The sequence below is a fragment of the Psammomys obesus genome, unplaced genomic scaffold (genome assembly GCF_907164565.1).
Source record: "Psammomys obesus unplaced genomic scaffold, mPsaObe1.curated_primary_1811, whole genome shotgun sequence".
Taxonomy (NCBI): Eukaryota; Metazoa; Chordata; class Mammalia; order Rodentia; family Muridae; genus Psammomys; species Psammomys obesus.
The window spans coordinates 26,443,760-26,462,560 of record NW_026596051.1 but is presented as its reverse complement, the minus strand read 5'-3'; the positions used below and the strand labels follow the sequence as shown (position 1 = coordinate 26,462,560).

The following is an 18,801-nucleotide window of genomic DNA, read 5'->3' as shown; positions in this document are numbered from 1 at the left end:
CTAGTGTGGTAGATAGACAAAGAAAGGCTTTGGTGAGATGAACTCCTCAGAACCCTCAAGATTGAGGAGAGTAGACTATTTAATACTGAGACTATGTAATACTGAGAAAAGACCGAGGTGCTGTAGGCCTACCTGAAATTCCTGTTTTAGAAATTGATTCCTGAACTGATTTAAAATTCATGAAGTAGGGGTTGGGGATGTAGCTGGTTGGAAGACAGTTTGCCTAGCATGCACTATATAAAACGAGTGGTAGCAAGAGTGGTGGCTCGTGCTTGTGATTAGTCCTAGCATTCAGAAGGTAGTGTCAGTAATTCAGGGATATCCCATACTTCAGGTGCAGCTTGGGTTATGTGAGACCCTATCCTAACCTCCCTACCCCTCACGCACACCATGAGTTAGACATTTCTTCTCTCTCATTTCTCCCCTCCTCTTTTTAAAAGTGCGTTCTATTCTTCATTGAACGTGTTGGAACATGCATTTTCAAATTATAGTTGCTGTTCTTTTGGGCATTCTATCTGAATTTTTCAGAAGCATAGTAAAGCTGTTCCTCAATTATTAATTAACAAAACAAATCATCCTGTAATTTTGTAGCTGGAAACAAATAGCTTTATTCTCTTATATACCTATGTTTTATACTGTATACTGTTGATTTTGAGAGCCCAACTCATTCTCACATGAGAGGGACGATCCGAGGTTATCCCAGGGAGAACAATTGACAGGAGCCAGAGAAACTAGAGAGAAGAATATTTTAGCATGCAGAGAGATTACTGAATTTCCTATTGCTTGGAAATTAGATTTCTCTTAAAAGAGACGATAGGAGATCTCAGCTGTCGTATTTCTGGAAGAGCTGACATGTTCCTGACAAAAGCAACTTGGTAGAGCCTATCTTTGTTTTTTCTTACCAGCAGTGTGTGACAAAGCAGTGATTTTTTTGGTTGTACCCAGGTGAACAAATAAAAACAAAATATGTTCATGAATGAAAGTTTTTGCTTATTTTTAAAAATAAAGCCATGGGACACTAGACAGGTGGATTTGGTGGCTAAATGGATAACTCGTATTTCTCTTACAGAGGAATTGAGTTTGGTTCCACACAGATACATAGGGACAGCTCACAATTGCCAGAAACTGCAGCTCCAGGGATCCAGACCCTGTTCTGGCTTCTGTGGCCAGTACATTCATGCATGTATACACACACACAGATACGTAATCTGAAAGAACAAAAATAAATACAGCTTTTAAAAACAAAGCTTCCCAAGGATTATAGGATGCATTTTAAGACTATTAAATAATTTTAAAATAAAATTTTTTATTTGTATGTTACATTTTGAATTGCTTATATAATTTCAGCATAGCTTGTGTTTGGAAACAAATCTTGTAACCTAATTTGTTTTGCCTATTGGATATAGGTATTTTGGCGGGAAATATTACACTTTAGCTCAATTTTATTATATGCCAATTTAGTTTGTACCTAAGTGCTTTTAAACTTTTTGAAATATATATAGATGAAAAAAGTTAAGTGCTTAAAATCCTTTGTACTTTTTCAATATTATTTTTTATCTTAATCTGTTTTGAATATATAATATTAGCATTCCAAAGGAGCTGTTTAATCCTTTGTTGAATGTAAATTTTTTATTTCTAATTTTCAGTACAAACTTTTAACTCTGATCTGAATTTTTTTAAGTGTTTGAAAGTACTTGAAATAGTTAAATTTTAAATTTCCTTCTTGATAGAGCATGATTTAGAAGAAGTGTAAATGCTTTAAACTTTATGGGGTGACTTCATATAGTGCACTCTCTAGGATTCTAGGTAGTTGCTTTTAAAGCAGTACTTTGAGTCAACATTTTCTGTAAAAGAACATACAAACAATTTAGTAAGTGCCAGAATTGTACCTAGTTGTGAAAGATGACACCATTGACATAGTATCTTTCAAAGCTTAGCTTGTACAGGAAATACCTGGTGAAGGCTTAGGAGATCTCATTTTTATTTCTTAAAGTAGTCATGATTCAGTACATGGTTCAGGGTAAGGAGTAAACATACATATTTGAAAGTAACATTTAATTTAAAACGTATTTTGTTAAAAGAAAATTTATGTAATTACCAGATTATTAGGTAAAAGAACTTAATGCTGGTAAACATTACTTGTAAGCTAGATAGTGATCGAAAAGACAGAATGATCTGTGGCCTAAGTACTGGCAGCGACATTGGGAAAGATGTTAGCCATCAGCTATTCCATTATTACTTTGAGCAAGATACTGCTGCCAAACACATATTCTGATTCTTCTGAATGATTTTCCATGATTTTTAAATTGTTACTTGATTTAGATATGCAAGGTGTCTTAGCTATAATATTTACACAAATCTTTATCATCAACATAGTTGTTGTATGGCATAGTTTAGAGCTCTGAAGAACATTTGAGCAATGTTAGTGAGTAATCTTTCTTGTGCTGCTTTGCATTTCAGTTTGTGCATAATTTAGCAGTTAAGGTAGATTAGCTCTTAGTTCTGGAAGTGACAGTCACAGATGATTTGCTCTCTTATGTTTCTAATTTAAGTTAAAAAAGGAATTGAAGGTAAGTGAAGGTAAGTGAAGACACACTCACAGCATGAGTAATATATAGTACTTGAAACCAAGAAAAAACATCATTTTTATAAAGCAGAATTAACTTACCTTTGTAGTTCTTTTCATCTGAATATAAAAAAGTATTCTTTGCTTTAATAATTTTTGCCATTAAGTTTTCTATATTCTTATTATAATTTAGCCTGATATAACTCTTTTACTCCACTTTTCAACATTGAGGTAGAAATTTGCTAGTGAGAAGTCAAATATTTAAAGGGAAGTATGTTTTCAATTGCTAGTTAAGTGGGAGAATAGCATACTTGACCACCTGTACTATTTCTCTTAAAAACTAGTTGTGTACTTCTCTTTGCTGCTTCTAGCTTTGGTGGTTTTCCTAGGCCACCATATAATTCAGTATAATATCCCTTCTTTACCTTTATGTCACCAAAAATAAAAAGGGCATGGATGTAGGCAGGGTATATGGAGCTGTGTAGCCCAGCTACTTAGGAAGCGGAGGAAGATGAACCTAGAGGTTTATGGCCAGCATGGAATACATGAGACCTTTTCTTTTAAAAGAAAGAAACAAGCAAAACAAAACAAAACAAAAACCCAACCAAACAAACAAACATGTATATAGACATGTATGGTCTTTTATTTGGAAAATTAAAAATTTTCCTTTTTTTCTTTGACAGTTACTGAGAATAGAATTATGTACTGATAAATAATAGGTACATTTTGCTGAGATTCAGCAGTCTAAGCATTAATTAGATTAAGGCTCAAGAGGTAGGTAGAGAGATGGTATTAAGGCAGTGCTTGGGTCTTAAAGATAGAAGATGTTTGGTGGCAAAGCAGTAATATGTAGGTGAAGATAAGTTAAGCAAACAGATGGTTAAGTATTGACTGGTGCATAGAAAAGTTGGAAATATGTTACAAGGAAAATTTGGTCAAAGAGTAACAATGGGGGAGGAATTTCAAGGTTTAGGATTCTTTACCAGGGTATTTCTAACAATCAATTACAAAAAGGTACTAAATCTTTTTAATTTTAGCTTTGTGTCCCATTTTAAGGAAAAATAAGAAAAATGCTGCTTTATAGGGTATTGTAAATTTTAAATATTTGGCATCTAACAATTAAAAAATGGAAGCTTTAAATTTTTATTAAATAAAAGTGGGCCTGTAAGCACTCTAGTTTTACAGGGTATTTTTGAAACCTACAAACATGAATCATCAGTTTCAACTGTCTGATAAATTTACACTGTTGCCCATTTCCATATTGTATGTAATGTCCATTTTTTTTATTTGAAGATAATCCCAGGCATGTCACTCTTAAATATGTGAACATAGGTGAAATTACAGTCAATTGCAATTGTACACATATTTGTAAGTGTTTTTCTTAAAGATAATTTGTCATTTACATAGTGAAATATATGAACATTGTATTTCAGTGACTTGATCCAAAGAAATTTTTCATTGTTTCATATGTGTTGTCTTGGGAATGAAAGGAAATGTTCAACTTCAGGCAATACATGAAGTCTGTAGATTTAGTTGCAGGTATCACGATTACTGTCCGTAGGGTGTTAGTATAGTCACCTTTTACAGTATACTGCTGCACTTACAAAACAGTATGCTATAAATGTCTTTTTGAGGTAAGCTGGAGAACACTTGAGGCGTAATGTGATGTTAAGTTCGTTAGGTATGTATGCTCTGTAGTGGCATTTCATGTCTTCTCATTTCATTGTTTTATGTATCACAGTTGCAAGCTTTAGCTTCCCACTGGACGCATAAAGAGTTGCTGCCTATTAAGTCAGTGTACTTGCTACGTTAAGTCTTCAGAATGCTAGAAACAACCCTTCTACATTTGTTTCTCCTTTGGAAAACCATTTTATTCAGAGTACTAACTTTTGTGAAATTTCTCTGTTACTTCTCTGATTTTCAGTTGTGTTTCTGAATAGTTCTAGATCTTTTATCTAGTGTCTGGGTTGCATAGTGCAGCTGGTGTAAAATTCCAGTTACTCCACAGGTGTTTATTATTGTAAGTGAATCTCAATTTTATGTTCTAGGTGTTTAATTAACCAGTCATTTTGCATTCAGTTTTGAGACATTTTGTTTAAAGCTGCCATTTGTTTTTGTCTACAGATGCTCAGAGTATGGCACATACATTGAGTCTGTGTATATAGTACATTGTTTTAAACTTTGAATCTGACATTTATTGTTCATTGCTGCGTACTTTGGCTGACATAGTACAGATGGGGTTTTATTTTTTTGTCTTAATTATGTTTCTAGGAAGAATGCTCAAAGAATTTGTTGTTAAATTATTCAGCAGTCTTGTTTCTGTGGATTTGTCTCCTTTTCTCCTTGCGTTGTAAGAGTCTTGGGAAATACTACTATGTTCCTTCTTCCATGGAGTATATTTTAGATAAAATCAGACCAGTATTGAAAATTTGTGTCTGAATTTTTATTGCATTTGCTATAAGGCTTTACTTGTGTGATGTCAGTGAACTGCTAGTAAAACACAGCGTTAGATTAATAAGCAGAGCTGTTTTTGCATAATCTCCGTGAAATTCCTCCTTTCACATATTTTTTACTTTCATACAGGTCCTCATGCTGACACCGCCAGTGGATGCCAGAATTTGCAGTGTGGTTTTCGAGCCTGCTGCCGCTCTGGCGAATGACCCTTGACTTCTGACCTTTGTCTACTTCATTTAGCTGAGCAGGCTTCCTTTCATGCACTTTACTTATAGCACATTTCTTGTGTTAACAACCGCATTTTTGGTGTGTCTTGTTTTGGCCCCATTTCTTACAGTCTCAGAAAGTTAATTTAGCAGTGAACTGTACAGTGTTGTTTTTCTTTGCAAATATATTTTTGTTTTAGAAAAGGATTAGGATTTTTGTTAGGGTGAGGACATTCTTTCCGGTTTCTTTTAAATGAAATGCTTTAAACAGAACATCACTAATGCTATGCTATTTAAAGTATTTTTAGATTATTTTGCATTTTAGTCATTGGGGGTTATTGGCTCTCTTATGTGTAAACACTGTACCAAGTTTTGCAGATACTTTCAAATAATAGGTTTCTGAAATTTATTTTCAAAGACTGAACATTTTAGGAATGGATCTTTTTTCCCTAACATTTTCTTTATTTGAACAATTCTCAGGGGCCAATTCAAACACACTTAGGAGCAGGATTCTTTAAGATTATAGAATAAATTGGCCTCTTGGTGTTAGCTCAGTGAGCCAGCAAAGCACCAGTCTATTTGTATTTGCTTTAGACACCTGGTTCCGCTGCTGTCCCTAAACTGTCGAATTTGGGAGGGATTTTTAAAAATTCCACAATTGTTTGAAGAAATGTATAAATAAAATCTACTTTGAGAAGTTTACCGATCAATATCTCGTGTTGTGACTTTATTTTAAATCTCAAACCAAATTTGTTTTTTGAGTGTTCATAAAACTACAACTTTGACACATTAACAGTTTTCGATACTAAATATTATTGAGTTAAATTTTCATTTGAAATTAATTATAATTGTGAAGGAGAAAATAGTTCCCAGCCTCTTTTTTTTTTTTTTTTTCCTTCTTCTTGTTAAGTGCAAACAAAGCATTTAAAGGAAGGAGGATGTAATTTTGAGTCAGCTTCTTTGTGGCTCTAAGTATTTTCTGCCTGTTTGGAAAGGAGCAGAGCTAGGCAGTCATAACTGTAGGTAGCAGGTTCAGCTCAGGCTAATGGATAACTGTTTCAGTGTGTCTGATGATGAACAAGAGTTACAAATGGGAACATAGTTGGAGGAATTTCTGGAACAATTTGAGTTAAACACTGGTGTATCTGCTGGCATTCTCAAGTATCACCCTGCTGTCAAGTGTTTTTAGTCTGATTCCATTACTGTTATCATTTGAAAACAAAATAGAACCCTACAAATTTGGTATAGGGCTGAACAGATGTAAAAGGAAGCAATCTTAACATTTTGAGTTTGTCACCCCTGTGATGCAGTCTTCAAGTTTTTGTGGACACTGCAGTTAGCTTCCTCCTGTAGGTATGTACAGGAGGAAAAACAGTATCTCATTCTTTGAGAATGTGAAAAGAAATTGAACATAGAGTCCAGTCAGATGTTTGACTGTTGTAAGATCTACTATAGTTACTGTGTTTATTTCTCATAGTGCTTAATAAAGCTTTTTTGTGAAGCTGATAGCAGGTACCATTTTGAGAAAATAAACTGAAAATTCCCCAGGAATGGGTCTCGTGTAAATTTATCCTTCATTTTCTCACTCTTAACTTGAAATTGCACAGTACAATGGCCTTGAGTCATCAAGAGAAGACTAAGGCCTATCCTTCAGGTAATCAGAAAACAGTATAGCTTATAGGGGGGTTTATTTTTTCTGTAGTCTTAGATGTTATCTTTAATAAGTAATTTTGAACAGCTGATTTCCTGAAATTGTAAGTAACGGAAGTTTTTTTTATTTCAATGTACACGTCTTGTTTTTCATTCTTAATATAGGGGATAGTTTAACATGATACTTGGTTTCAGTTTATTTGGGATTTTGTGATTGGTGTCCTTTTGAGAATAGTGTAGCACTCCTGTAAATTGCATCACAGCACCTGCTAGACTTTAGGTGTTAAATGCAAGGCCAGTGTTGCGCTTCACATGTGCTGGCTTTTATAAGGCTCACACTGCCGTAGAAGGGGTGATATGGTCATTCTCTGCATCCTCATGGGGAAAGGAAATGACTAACCTGCCCATGATTACCCAGGTAGTACGGCACAACTAGGGTTATACATAGTTCATCTTCTTACTACGCCTGTCAGGGAATTGTCCAAGTGAGTTCATATGAGGGCAGCAGAGCAGAGACAAAACATAATTGCAATGTAACTTAGTAGAGGGATGTGTCAATTAAAGCAAGGGTTAAAGTGGATAGTTGGTCTCTTTTGTCTTTGAAAGCCCCATCTGTGTTCTCAGTTGGAGGTCATTCTCTCTTAAGAGTTGATTGGGCATTAGGAAATGTAATGATTGAGGAGAACTCAAAACTGGAGCAGCTAGTGGTTGGAGGCCAGGTAGGCTGTTATATACCTTAAAATTTTTATTAGATTTTTACATTGCATTTTATGGGTTTTGCCTAAATGCATGTATGTACACCCTGTGTGTTCAGTGCCTGTAGAGGTAAAAAAAAAAAAAGGACAATGCAGTTAAGGGTGTTTATGAATTGCCATGTGGGTGCTGGGAATCAAACCTGGAGCAGCAAGTGCCCTTAACTGCTGAGCCCTCTCTCTAGCCCTTGCTATTAAACATCTTATAACATATAGAACAGCTTTCCACAAATAGAATTCGAGAAGTCCTGATTTAGGTATTCCTGTTTTGCATACCTCTTTCCAGAACAGTACACATATTTACACACTTAATATCTCCCAAAACTTCTGCCAGCCACCTTGTGCGTGTGTGTGTGTGTGTGTGTGTGTGTGTGTGTGAAGGTTGGGGGGAGCATGCTCCATAGTGCATGGACCTGAGTGTGTGGGTTCCAGTTGTACAGGGGCAAGGGTATAAGGTGGGATGTAGATTTTCAATCTATAGCCATACTTTGGTTTTTTTGTTTTTAAAATTCCTTTGACATTTATATTGTTTTATTGGCCGTGCTTTGCCTTGTTTTTTGTAACATTAATTTTATGAGACAACCCAGCATTTGCAAATTTTGATGCTACAGAGTTTTTCCTTGTCCCCCTCGCCAAGTTGTAAAGAATTAACTTACTAGGTATTGGTGTTGAGGTTGCCATTCTTCTGGACAGAAGGAAGTGAAGGGTACTCATGCTGAAATCTAAACGCTAGTGCTCATAGTCTCAATTGAGTTTTGGGTCATAGTGTCATGAGACAGACTATAGCAGGGTTACACAGTTTGAAAATAGATAATTTTATTCAAAATAATTTTTAATTTCATGATAATTTAAAATGTATATAGTAATAGTCTTTAGGTGATATAAAAAGCACATTGGAAAATTACCTGTTACGTACAAGGGAAGCAACATAGATCCAAACAGACAAAACATTTTTTGGATAAGGGTGGATATATACAGCTAAAGCAAATTCAACATTAGGAACATCAATATTATGTACTCCAGTACTATATACAGCTTCAACCAAAGGCTTCACTTCAGAATAAGGCAGGTGAAGAGGAAATCCAGAGAACTGAGGAGAAAGAACACATTTGTACTTTTAAGTAGTTTGAAGAAAAAGAAATTTTCCATATATAATTTATATAATTCTTAATATTAAACCTTTAGGTTCATGGGATTATTTTGTTTCTGTTTACTATATGTTAACATATAAATAAAGATGGTTTAATATTTTTGTTTTAGTTACTAACATTAATAATTATTATCACCAGTCATTCATTGTTCCTATTTCTCTTAGCCCTTAGTACATGGCCCATGTACATAGACCCAGGTATAGCTAATCAATGCATTCCAGTCTAGACACAAAGATTAGTTTATAGGTCTGGGCATGTGATCACAGTGAGTCTTTGGATATTTGCTATGGGCAGTGATATAGATGCTCTCATTTACTTTGGCAGTGTGTGCAGATGTGTTCTTGGACTTGTTCTAGTATTTGTTTTTATGAATGAAGCCTGCCCAAGGATGTCACCACATGAAGGAGGTCAAAGAGAGGGGAGGGAAGACTTGCAGAGAACTGGAACAATTTTCCACTGTTGAAGGTTACTATGATTAACTGAAAAAACGTTCTGGTAAGTTAGTTGTTCTGCATTTATCTTAGTGACTCATTCATTTTGGCTTTCATTCTGTTTATCTTACGCTAATTATGAAATTGTCTTTTTTATTACTCAGTTATAAGACATGATACATAGGACAAACCACCAACAGACAGCATACATAGTTTATTAGTGAAAACTTATTTAAAAATCAATCATAAAATTACACCCTTAAGCCTGGTGGTGGTGGTGGCGGCACAGAATGCCTTTATTCCCGGCACTCAGGAGGCATAGGCAGGTGTATCTCTGAGTTCAAGGCCAGCTTGGTCTACAGAGTTCCGGGATAGCCAGGGCTACAAAGAAAAACTCTGTTTTGAAAAATAATCAACAAAACAAAAATACACTGAAAACTTAACCAAAGGTGTTTATTTTCACCTTTGTTTGCAGTTGAGTTTAATACTTTAGCCAGGTGTTTTTATTTGTTACTTAGGATACATTTCCTAGAAAGTGCTGTTTTTCATACTGTCTCATTGATAGGATAATGATTGAGTTTTAAAACATCCAATCACTGTGTGTGTGTGTGTGTGTGTGTGTGTGTGTGTGTGTGTGTGTGTGTTACCTCATGCATGTGCTTCATGAGTTTGTGTAGTTTGATCCCCACAAATGATTACTGGGTAACTTCCAGTTGGAAATGAAAAAAACCATTGGTCATTTTATGAAACTTGCACTTACCCTGTAGTCTCCCAGCTGCCTCAGCAGTTCTGCCCTGTGGTCGTCTTCTATCTCTTCTCCTTGGCTCTTTTCCAGCAGAGGCAAGAAGTGGCGCAAGGTGGAGGTACAGTACCTGTTCCATCGAGTTAGATGGCGTGGCCTCCAGTCCATGATTTTTTCTTTTAATATTTTTTCAATCCTGTTCGTAAAATATAAGCTAATTAATTTTTGTTATTTAATATTCTCCACGTTGAAAATGTAAAATTTGTGTGCAGCATGGGGTTCAGATGAATGCTCACATGCAGTTTTGCTAGTAGTGTTTTCCAGGTTAAAGATTAACAGCTACTTGTGAGTGATCCTTGTTCTTGGAGATTATATGCAGTGCAACAGAAAATTGATGCAGACAGGATAAAGAATACAATGCTTCTGATGACACAGAGCTAGCCAAATTAAATACATTCAACAAGACTTTTTTATTCTAAAATATTTACCTTTCTATTCGTTGATAATGTATTAAACAGGTAAATTAGATCCAGACATAAGGTTTTTACTGTGTTGGGAATCTCAAATATTTACAAAGTTCTTAATGCATTCTATTAATTTTATAAAACTTATTCGTAATAGTTTTTAAAGTTGCCTTTGAAATACCATCATTGCATTCGATTTATAGGCTATGAAGTATAAACAGACTGCCATTATTTATTAGGCACAGTGATGTCTTTTATACATTTTGAGTGATCTCTAACAAAAATGCTTTGCTGTAGGGGATAATTTTATTCACGAGACAGTTTGCAGTAGAATAAATGACTTGAGTTAAGGCAACAGAGTGGCATTCAAGTTAAAACCGCTGATTCCGAAGCCTCTTGAATATCTTAAGCACAGGTTGAGAGATCCTCACAGCTTCCCCTTGCTCAGTAGCCATAGGACCAGTTTTTTTTTTTTTTTTTTTTTTTTAAAGCACTGAACACATAATCTTTGGATTTTATGATGGACTGAGTAAAAAATTATGGTTGGACTGTCAAACACTTTAAAAATGAAATCGGTGAGTCGAGTCAATAATATGCTGAAGCTGTTAGATGAGATTCAGGGTTGTAGATTGGTTCTTCTAAATCAGTTCTCAACCTGTAAGTGCTGACCTCTTTGGGGATTGAATGGCCTTTTGACAGGAGTCACCTAAGACCACTGGAAAACATGTTATGATTCCTAACAGTAGCCAAATCACTGTTATGAAGTAGCAATGAAAATAATTTTATGGTGGGGTTCACTTCAACATGAACTGCATTAAAAGGAGGGTCACAGCATTAGGAAAGTTGAGAGCCACTGCTCCAGATGGAGATCCCACACAAAGTCCTTATGGAGAAACATAGTAGATTAGTGCTCCTAGCAATAATGCATCAAAATGTCTTTAATCTTGTTTAATTTGACAAACTGTTCTTCACAGATGTCACTGAATGGGAATGAAGCAGACACTTTGAAATTGAATCGTCTGTCTGGTGTCAGAAGCCCACTTTAACATTTAACGAGTATGTGGACCACTCGGAACAGTTCTCATACTTCTGAAACAGGAAGAGCAAGTTAAGTTGAACAGTATTACTGGAATTACAAAGACTCACACAGGCTTTAATGAGCCTTTTCTATGGGTTAGATTCACAAACCAGATGAAGTCCAACAAGCCACTAATTGGACGTAAGAGGCAGTTTTAAGCCGAGGACTATCCTGAGTGCAACAAGTCCCATAATTACAGGGGGTTAAGCTTTAATCTGAGATAGTCTTTGGAGAACTGCCTGTTAAGTGGTCACCCCTATATGTCACATGTTTATGCTGATGCCTCATTTGAGCCATAGGATTTAAACATCATATTTGCATTTCCTGTCTCCAGACAAAAAGTCTTACCTACCATGATATTTCATATTGAGCCAAGCTGAGAGTTTCAGGTTTGTTATTATGATTCTAGTGATGAATTGCCTGTGGATTTATGGGTATTTTGTTACCTGTCCTGTAGCTCAGCAGCAGCTGCTTTGTCTGTGCGTTGATAAATTAGCTCTTCAGGCTATAAAAGAGAAAGTTCAGTAAGCCTCTACAGTTAATTTGAATAGGCATTTCTTTTCTAAATGTATTTTTAATTTATTCATTTTCTAAATTAATTAATTTTCTAAATTTATTTTAAATTCCACAGAGGTCAGAAAAAGGTGTCAGAGCTCTTACAGCTATAGTTATAGATGGTTGTCGGCTGCCATGTGTATGCTGGAACTGAACCTAGGTAGGTCCTCTGAAAGAGCAACAAGTGCTATTGACTTACCAGTTATTGTCCCTGCTCCTGTTGTTTTTTAAGTACTAAATTTTGAGACTGAGTAAGAAAGCACCGTCTAAGAGATGGCAAGGGATATAGAACTAAGGGTAAAGGAAGTGTCACAAGTTACAATGTTTTGTCATTCCTTCTTGCCACACAAGTGACCATGAACGGAAAGTCTGTGTAGAGCTTTCATTCAACTAATACTGAGGACTTACTGAGTGCTTCACAAGTGATGGTCATAAGTATATGGCCATAAAGAAAGTCCATGTTCTGTTTACATTGTAGTAAGTTAAAGTAAGTGACCTAATACAATGTGTTTATGATTTTACTACAGGTCCATGTATTCTTAGAAAGTCTGCATTGTTTTGCATGTTTTCTAAATTTGAGCTTTATTTTATGTACATGTAACTTTCTTTTTCATCCTTTTACATTGTATTAAGGCTAAACAAGAGTTTTACAGTGCTAAGATTGTTAAGGCAATCATTTGACTGCTACAAAGTATTATATTATGTAGTATGATTTGGCACCTATTGTTCCAGTTTTAAGCTACCTCAGATTGCATTCCTGTGACTACCTTCTCCAAGGTGAGATTTCTCAAGAGCAATGTAAAACTGTGTGAAAGAGTTCCGCCATGGTGAAAATGGTTCTTTATATTACAGACCAAATTTCTTTTTTTTGTGTGTGTGTGTGTGTGTGTGTGTGTGTGTGTGTGTGTATGTGTGTGTGTGTGTGTGTATGTGTGTGTATCTGTCTGTCCATCCAAAGATATTAAATAATATTCATGCTTACCAATTGGAATCTACTTGTCAGACTCTGAGGTTAATTTTCTGAGCCACCAATGAGTAGACTGTAGTTTGATTTCATCCTTAGCAGTTACATCAATTTAGTGAATTAACACCAACATTAAAAAACAAATTTTAACAGTATTTTGTTATTCTGTTTAAGTTATGTACTTCCTTTATTTAAAAAAACAACTTTCAAATATGTCTAAAATGTGTATACCAGTTATTGTATTTGTGGATGTATGTTTATTCATGTAAATTTGTCTCAAGTTAAAAAAATATTTCCAATCTTTTGTATAAATTTATTAAATTAACTAGGAGTAGAATTAAGGGCCAAGAACTATGTAGTTACTTTGTGTAAAGATTTCATATCTCTATCCACATTTGGCTACTAATAGAATTATACCTGAACACTGGACAGGCCAGGATATGGAAGGCTTCGTGAAAAAAAAGATTTCCATAGTTTGGGCTTTGTGACATCAAAATTTATCCGTAGAGGCGAGTCATGGTGTTGAATATTAAACCAAATCTAAAAAAAATACATTAGGATATATGTTAGTAGATAAGTACACAGATGTGTATATGTCTGATATAGGGATAGGCAGTGAAGAAAGCAAAGATCTACACAGGCTGCAATTTTTCCTTTAAATTTTAAGTTTCTATGTAAAGTTTAATATAAGTTAAAAAAAAAAAAATGAAACCCAGTCTTCTCAGGTAACAAATTTGCTTTGACAGAAGGGATGGTGCCTTGTAAGCTCTCTTGTGGAAAGCAAACAAGATAGAGCCAGGATAGAAATTGGATCTTCCAGGAGCTGGAGAGATGGCTCAGCAGTTAAGAAATTAGATCCTCCAAGTCTGAATTTTAGTTTTTGGTTGTTTTTATTTTTATAAATTTCTGTACTGCTCCTGAAGGTTAGGTGACTACTTACAAGTTTAATTTAGGACTTGTTAAAGTGGCCAGCTATTTTATTATTTCTACAAACTTATTTACAGCCTTTACCTATATAAAATATATTAAAAAATTGGTCAGCTTGAAAAACACTCATATATGAAGAAATGGTAATACTCACATTATCAGGACCAATTAAACAGCCTACGCTTTTCAAGGGGCAGAATGTATCAAATTGTCCATAACAATGTCCACTGCAGGGGTTCCATATTAAATAATAATTTTTCTCCCAAGTTAGCACATAGGCAGTTGGACCCTGAAAAGAAATAGCCATTAAAATATTCTTCAATTAATTATAAAATAAGGTCATTAGTAGTCTACAGAATTCTTTTAAAAAATGATTGCTCTCTCTCGTGTTTGTATATGATTGTTCTCTTTGTGTGTGTGTCTCTGCGTGTATCTGCCTCAAGAGGAGGGTGCTGTGAGTTACACAACATGGGTGCTGAGAACTGAACTTGGGTCCTCTGTGAGAGTAGTGAGTAACTGCTGATCCATCTCTCCAACCCCAGAAACTATTCTTCATTTTAGTTGGACCTCTGCTTTTAAATTTTATAGCTAATGGAGTTAAAATATTTTTCAAAAATCTTGGTTTTGATACTAGTATAGTTCAGTGATCAAAGCTAGTACTTGTCTTGCCCAGTCAGTACATGTGAAAGCTTGCTGAAGAACTCTAGTTAGTGGGACTCTTTGCAGAGCCAGTCAAGTTGCCACCTGAGCCTTCAGAAAGCTGCGTATGCCAGTACTTTCTCAGTTCCTATTAAAGTCACATAGCTTTGATACACAGTTACATAAACACATAGATTAGGAGGGATATATACCAAACTGTTGATAAAGGACATTGACTTCCTACTTGGAATACTCATATATTATGGATTCTTTTACTCAGTGAGCCCTCATTATTGCTGATGTGTGATTTCTCCTGGTGTTGTAACCATTTGCTGAGGATCACTGAACTTGAAGAGAGGCCCATGCCTTGCTTGCCTTATCTTGTCCTACTAGGTGATAACTCAGGGGATATGAATCCCAAGGACTCCAGAGCATCATGGTCTCTTTTAAGACACCACTTTAAAGGAGCTGCTACATCCACATGAACATTTAACCTTGAACCCACAATCACTGTATCCCAGCTGATAGTATTTGTGGTGGTTAAGAAATACACTGATGCAGGGAATCATATGAAAGAAGGGAAGTTAGTATGATATGGAAAGGATAGGAGCTCTACAAGGACCAAATATATCTGGGCACAGGGTCTTTTCTGAGACTGACACTCAACCAAGGACCATCTATGGATATAACCTAGAACTTCTGCTCGGATGTGGCCCGTGGTAGCTCAGTAACCAAGTAGTTTTCCAAAGTAAGGGGAACACGGACTATTTCTAACAGGATCTCAAGGGCAGGCTCTTTGACCTCCCCCCCCCCCCCCAGGGGAGGAGCAGTCCTGTTAGGCCACAGAGGAGGACTTTGCAGCCAGCCCTGAAGATACCTGAGAAAACAGGGTCAAATGAAAGGGGAGGAGGTCCTCCCCTATCAGTGGACTTGGAAAGGGGCAGGGAGGAGACCAGGGAAGGAGTGTGGGGTTGGGGAGGGAATGAGGGAGCGGGATACAGCTGGGACACAGAGTTAACAAAATGTAACTAAAAAGAAAAATAAAATTAAAAAAAAAAAAGAAATACACTGAGATTCACTACATTTTTAAACTAGTAATATGTTAAATAACAGCAAAACAAAGCTATCACCATTCTAATGTTTTTATCTGGTAGATAATCTGCCTCCACTGCCTCCCAGATTAGCAGCAGTAAAAGAAATAGGGAGACAGTTCCCCTCACCCTTAGCAGGGTATTACCAAGGGACTGAGACTAGGGAACAAGGGTGAAGTGTGTATTAAAAGTACAGCTAAGTAGGGCTGTATATAGTATAATGTTCAGGTTTGCCAAAATAGTCTGAAGTGAAGAGTAGAGCCCTGAGTATGCTGTTGAGCCATATTTCTGTCTTGTGTCTGCCTCTTTCATAGCAATTCAAAGGACTGTCATGCAAGTGAGCCCTGTCCAGGGACACCATCTGCTTAGATAACCACACTCTTTAACAGCACCCGATGTGGCCGTACCTCAGGAATCGCATTGCCCATCACCAGCCATGCCTTCTTATCCAGGGACAGAAAGTAATTGCATAGCAGTACTGCATGCTCTTCTTCATCTCCTGCCAGGAGATCAAGAAATTGCTGACAAAAAGAAGAAAAAAAATGTTATAGTGACTGTTTCTTTCAAGACCATGCAGGATTTTATTTGCTTTGTAGTTCAGACTGGTCTGACCTTGCTTTGTATCCCAGGCTGGCCCTGAACTGGCAATTACCCCAGTATTTACCCCAGGCTCCTTCCTCCCAGTACTGGGATTAAAGGCATGCACATCCCATTGCATTAAGATCTCATAAAATTTAATGTCTTTGTTGATATTAGTGCCTTAAGTATCAGACATTTTTCAAACTTTTTCTAATCGTGTTACTACGCTCATTCTTTAGTAGATATCATATCTTCTTTAACATTGATGCTGATGACATGAATATCTAGAATCAATCTGATCAGAGTGGATAGAAATGGTAGATTTCCATGTTTTCACCAAGGGCTAAACATTTTCTAAGTGCATTACGTTGATAGTTGGCTTGATCTCAGAACAGCTTTTTGAGGGCTGCACTTTCCTTATCCAGTCTTGCAGATGCAGAGGTGGAGGCAAAGATCAGGTGGTAACACCTGCAAGGTGGTGACCTAGTCTAGTTTTGCTGTTACTGTTTTCCTCTCTGTATATTTTCATGTGTCCCCTTGAGAAGAAGATCCCTTGTGGCCCTAAAATCTTTACCTCTAAAAATGTCAAGATTTTTGTTGCCATAATGTAACTGGGAGCAAAAAAGCTAAAGTATAACTATTTTTTCCCCCAATTTAGGACCTTCCATCAAAGAGAGTTGTGTATGCTAAATTTTATGGAGACATCAGACAACTTGGGATCCAGAAACACACTAAATACCTGTAGTGATGTAGGTTTGTTCTGCTTTCTACCACCCATGACCCCTGACGTAGTGCAATGTAACCAAGAAGTACACTGACTATATCTGACATGACATACTGTAGGAAGCCCACAAATTGAGAAATATGCAGTTCCTTATTGCAGAATGAAATTTAGACTTTTTCTAAGCAAAGTTGTGATATTATTAATGTAATATTAGTATGTTTCACAATCAAGACAGGTGAAATGTTATTTTCATTCTTTGTGTGAATCGTTCTTTGAAACAATACTTTTAGTGGTAGGGGTGTGTTGCTGGTGATCTAACCTATGTCCTTGCACCTGCTAGGTAAGCGTTTACCACTGAATTATTTTTAATTACCTCAGCCCTTATTTTCTTTAACTTCTGAAGTTTGATAAAATTGAATCCAGAAGAAAAATATTTCAGAATTTAGCTCATCCTGCTAACAGGCCAAGTAGATTTTTATGATGACTACTGAATGATTCAGTCTAAGATTATGTAAGCCATTTAGCTAATGTTCAGTTAAGGCAGTAACATCAGGGAAGAAGGACTCACATCAGATGTGCTCCACAGGTCACAGATACCAGCAAATGAAACGGTATCAGGCAAGAAAGGGATCAAGGACACGTATCGAGCTACCAGCTCCTGTATAAAGAAAATTAACATTAAAAATGATTTCCAAGAAGATAGAATGCTGCATCCCTACTTAATTTCTCAAAAGAAGTTTCATATATGTGTATAGGATGAAATTGATATTCACAAAGCCCTTACTAAATACATTAATATCTTAATCCTCTCCTAAAGCCATGCAGAAGGTTATATGTATTATCTTAAAGAAGCTGGGTCTACTGTCCCTTTGAAATATCTTTATCTTCCTCACTTCTTCTCTCATTTGTATTTCCTCATTTGGGGAGGGGGGTACAAGGCTCTGTAGCATCATCTTGTACTGTACTTTTCTTAGCCCAGTCCTGAAAGCAACCATTCTTCCAAGGAGGGGACAGAATATTGGAGTCACGTCTGGTCTTTGTGGTATCAGTCACACTTTATTCATGTCTAAGGAGGTTATTTACTTTATATGTTTATTGGTTTTCAATGTTTATACTTGTATAAATTTTCTTTTAAGAATTTGGACATCTAATTGGGTTCCCTAGAAATGGGATCAGGGACTGTCTCTGACATGAACTCAGTGGCCTGCTTTTTGATCACCTCCCCCTGAAGGGGGTGCAGCCTTACCAGGCCACAAAGAAAGACAATGCAGCCAATCCTGATGAGATCTGATAGACTAGGATCAGATGGAAGGGGAAGAGGAGTTCCATAAGTGGACTGGGGGAGAAGTGGGAGGGAGGGTGGGGTGGGGAGGGGGCTACAGTTGGGATACAAAGTGAATAAACTGTAATTAATAAAAAAAATAATTTTTTAAAAAAGATAGGATAATCAGATATTTTCTCCTAAGTTGTTAAATACACATGGACAGGACATTGCACATGTATATTTTACCTAAGAGTTTTCATAATTTTTAAATTATTGAATTGAAAGAAAAGGAGCCTTTTATTGGACTTAACGGGGGAAATGTTGGTATAATGTTCTTGTGGAATGTATACAATTTACCCTTGTTCATTCAAATGCTGATTTCTCTATTCTACTATCTGGTTTCAATCTGGACATTGCATTGTAATGCTTATTCTAAGCATCACCTGTCTCAAGTTTGTGTAAACATGCCACCATTTGTTTTCTATATTGTCAGTAAAACAACCAGACATACATACATACACACACACACACACACACACACACACACACACACACACACACACA

At 36.2% G+C, this 18,801-nt stretch overlaps 2 protein-coding genes across 4 annotated transcripts in view; one reads left to right on the top strand and one right to left on the bottom strand.

Annotated features, from left to right (window-relative positions):
• The window catches only part of Fbxl5 (F-box and leucine rich repeat protein 5), a gene marked incomplete at its 5' end in the record, with an annotated part of 30,413 nt that extends 24,477 nt beyond the window's left edge, over positions 1–5,936 (top strand). The window contains 1 exon segment of the mRNA XM_055624064.1: positions 5,150–5,936. Within this exon segment, the coding sequence (XP_055480039.1) occupies positions 5,150–5,226 (77 nt within the window).
• Positions 5,937–8,475: 2,539 nt separating this feature from the next.
• Cc2d2a (coiled-coil and C2 domain containing 2A) overlaps positions 8,476–18,801 on the bottom strand; it is a 71,846-nt gene continuing 61,520 nt past the window's right edge. For all 3 annotated transcript variants that reach the window (XM_055624244.1, XM_055624246.1, XM_055624245.1), the window contains 7 exons: positions 17,542–17,631; positions 16,078–16,191; positions 14,095–14,229; positions 13,431–13,553; positions 11,941–11,999; positions 9,971–10,148; positions 8,476–8,718 (listed from right to left, as the gene is read on the bottom strand). In XM_055624244.1, the coding sequence (XP_055480219.1) occupies positions 8,530–8,718; positions 9,971–10,148; positions 11,941–11,999; positions 13,431–13,553; positions 14,095–14,229; positions 16,078–16,191; positions 17,542–17,631 (888 nt within the window). In that variant the 3' untranslated portion in view covers positions 8,476–8,529. The remainder of the gene's footprint in view (positions 8,719–9,970; positions 10,149–11,940; positions 12,000–13,430; positions 13,554–14,094; positions 14,230–16,077; positions 16,192–17,541; positions 17,632–18,801) is intronic.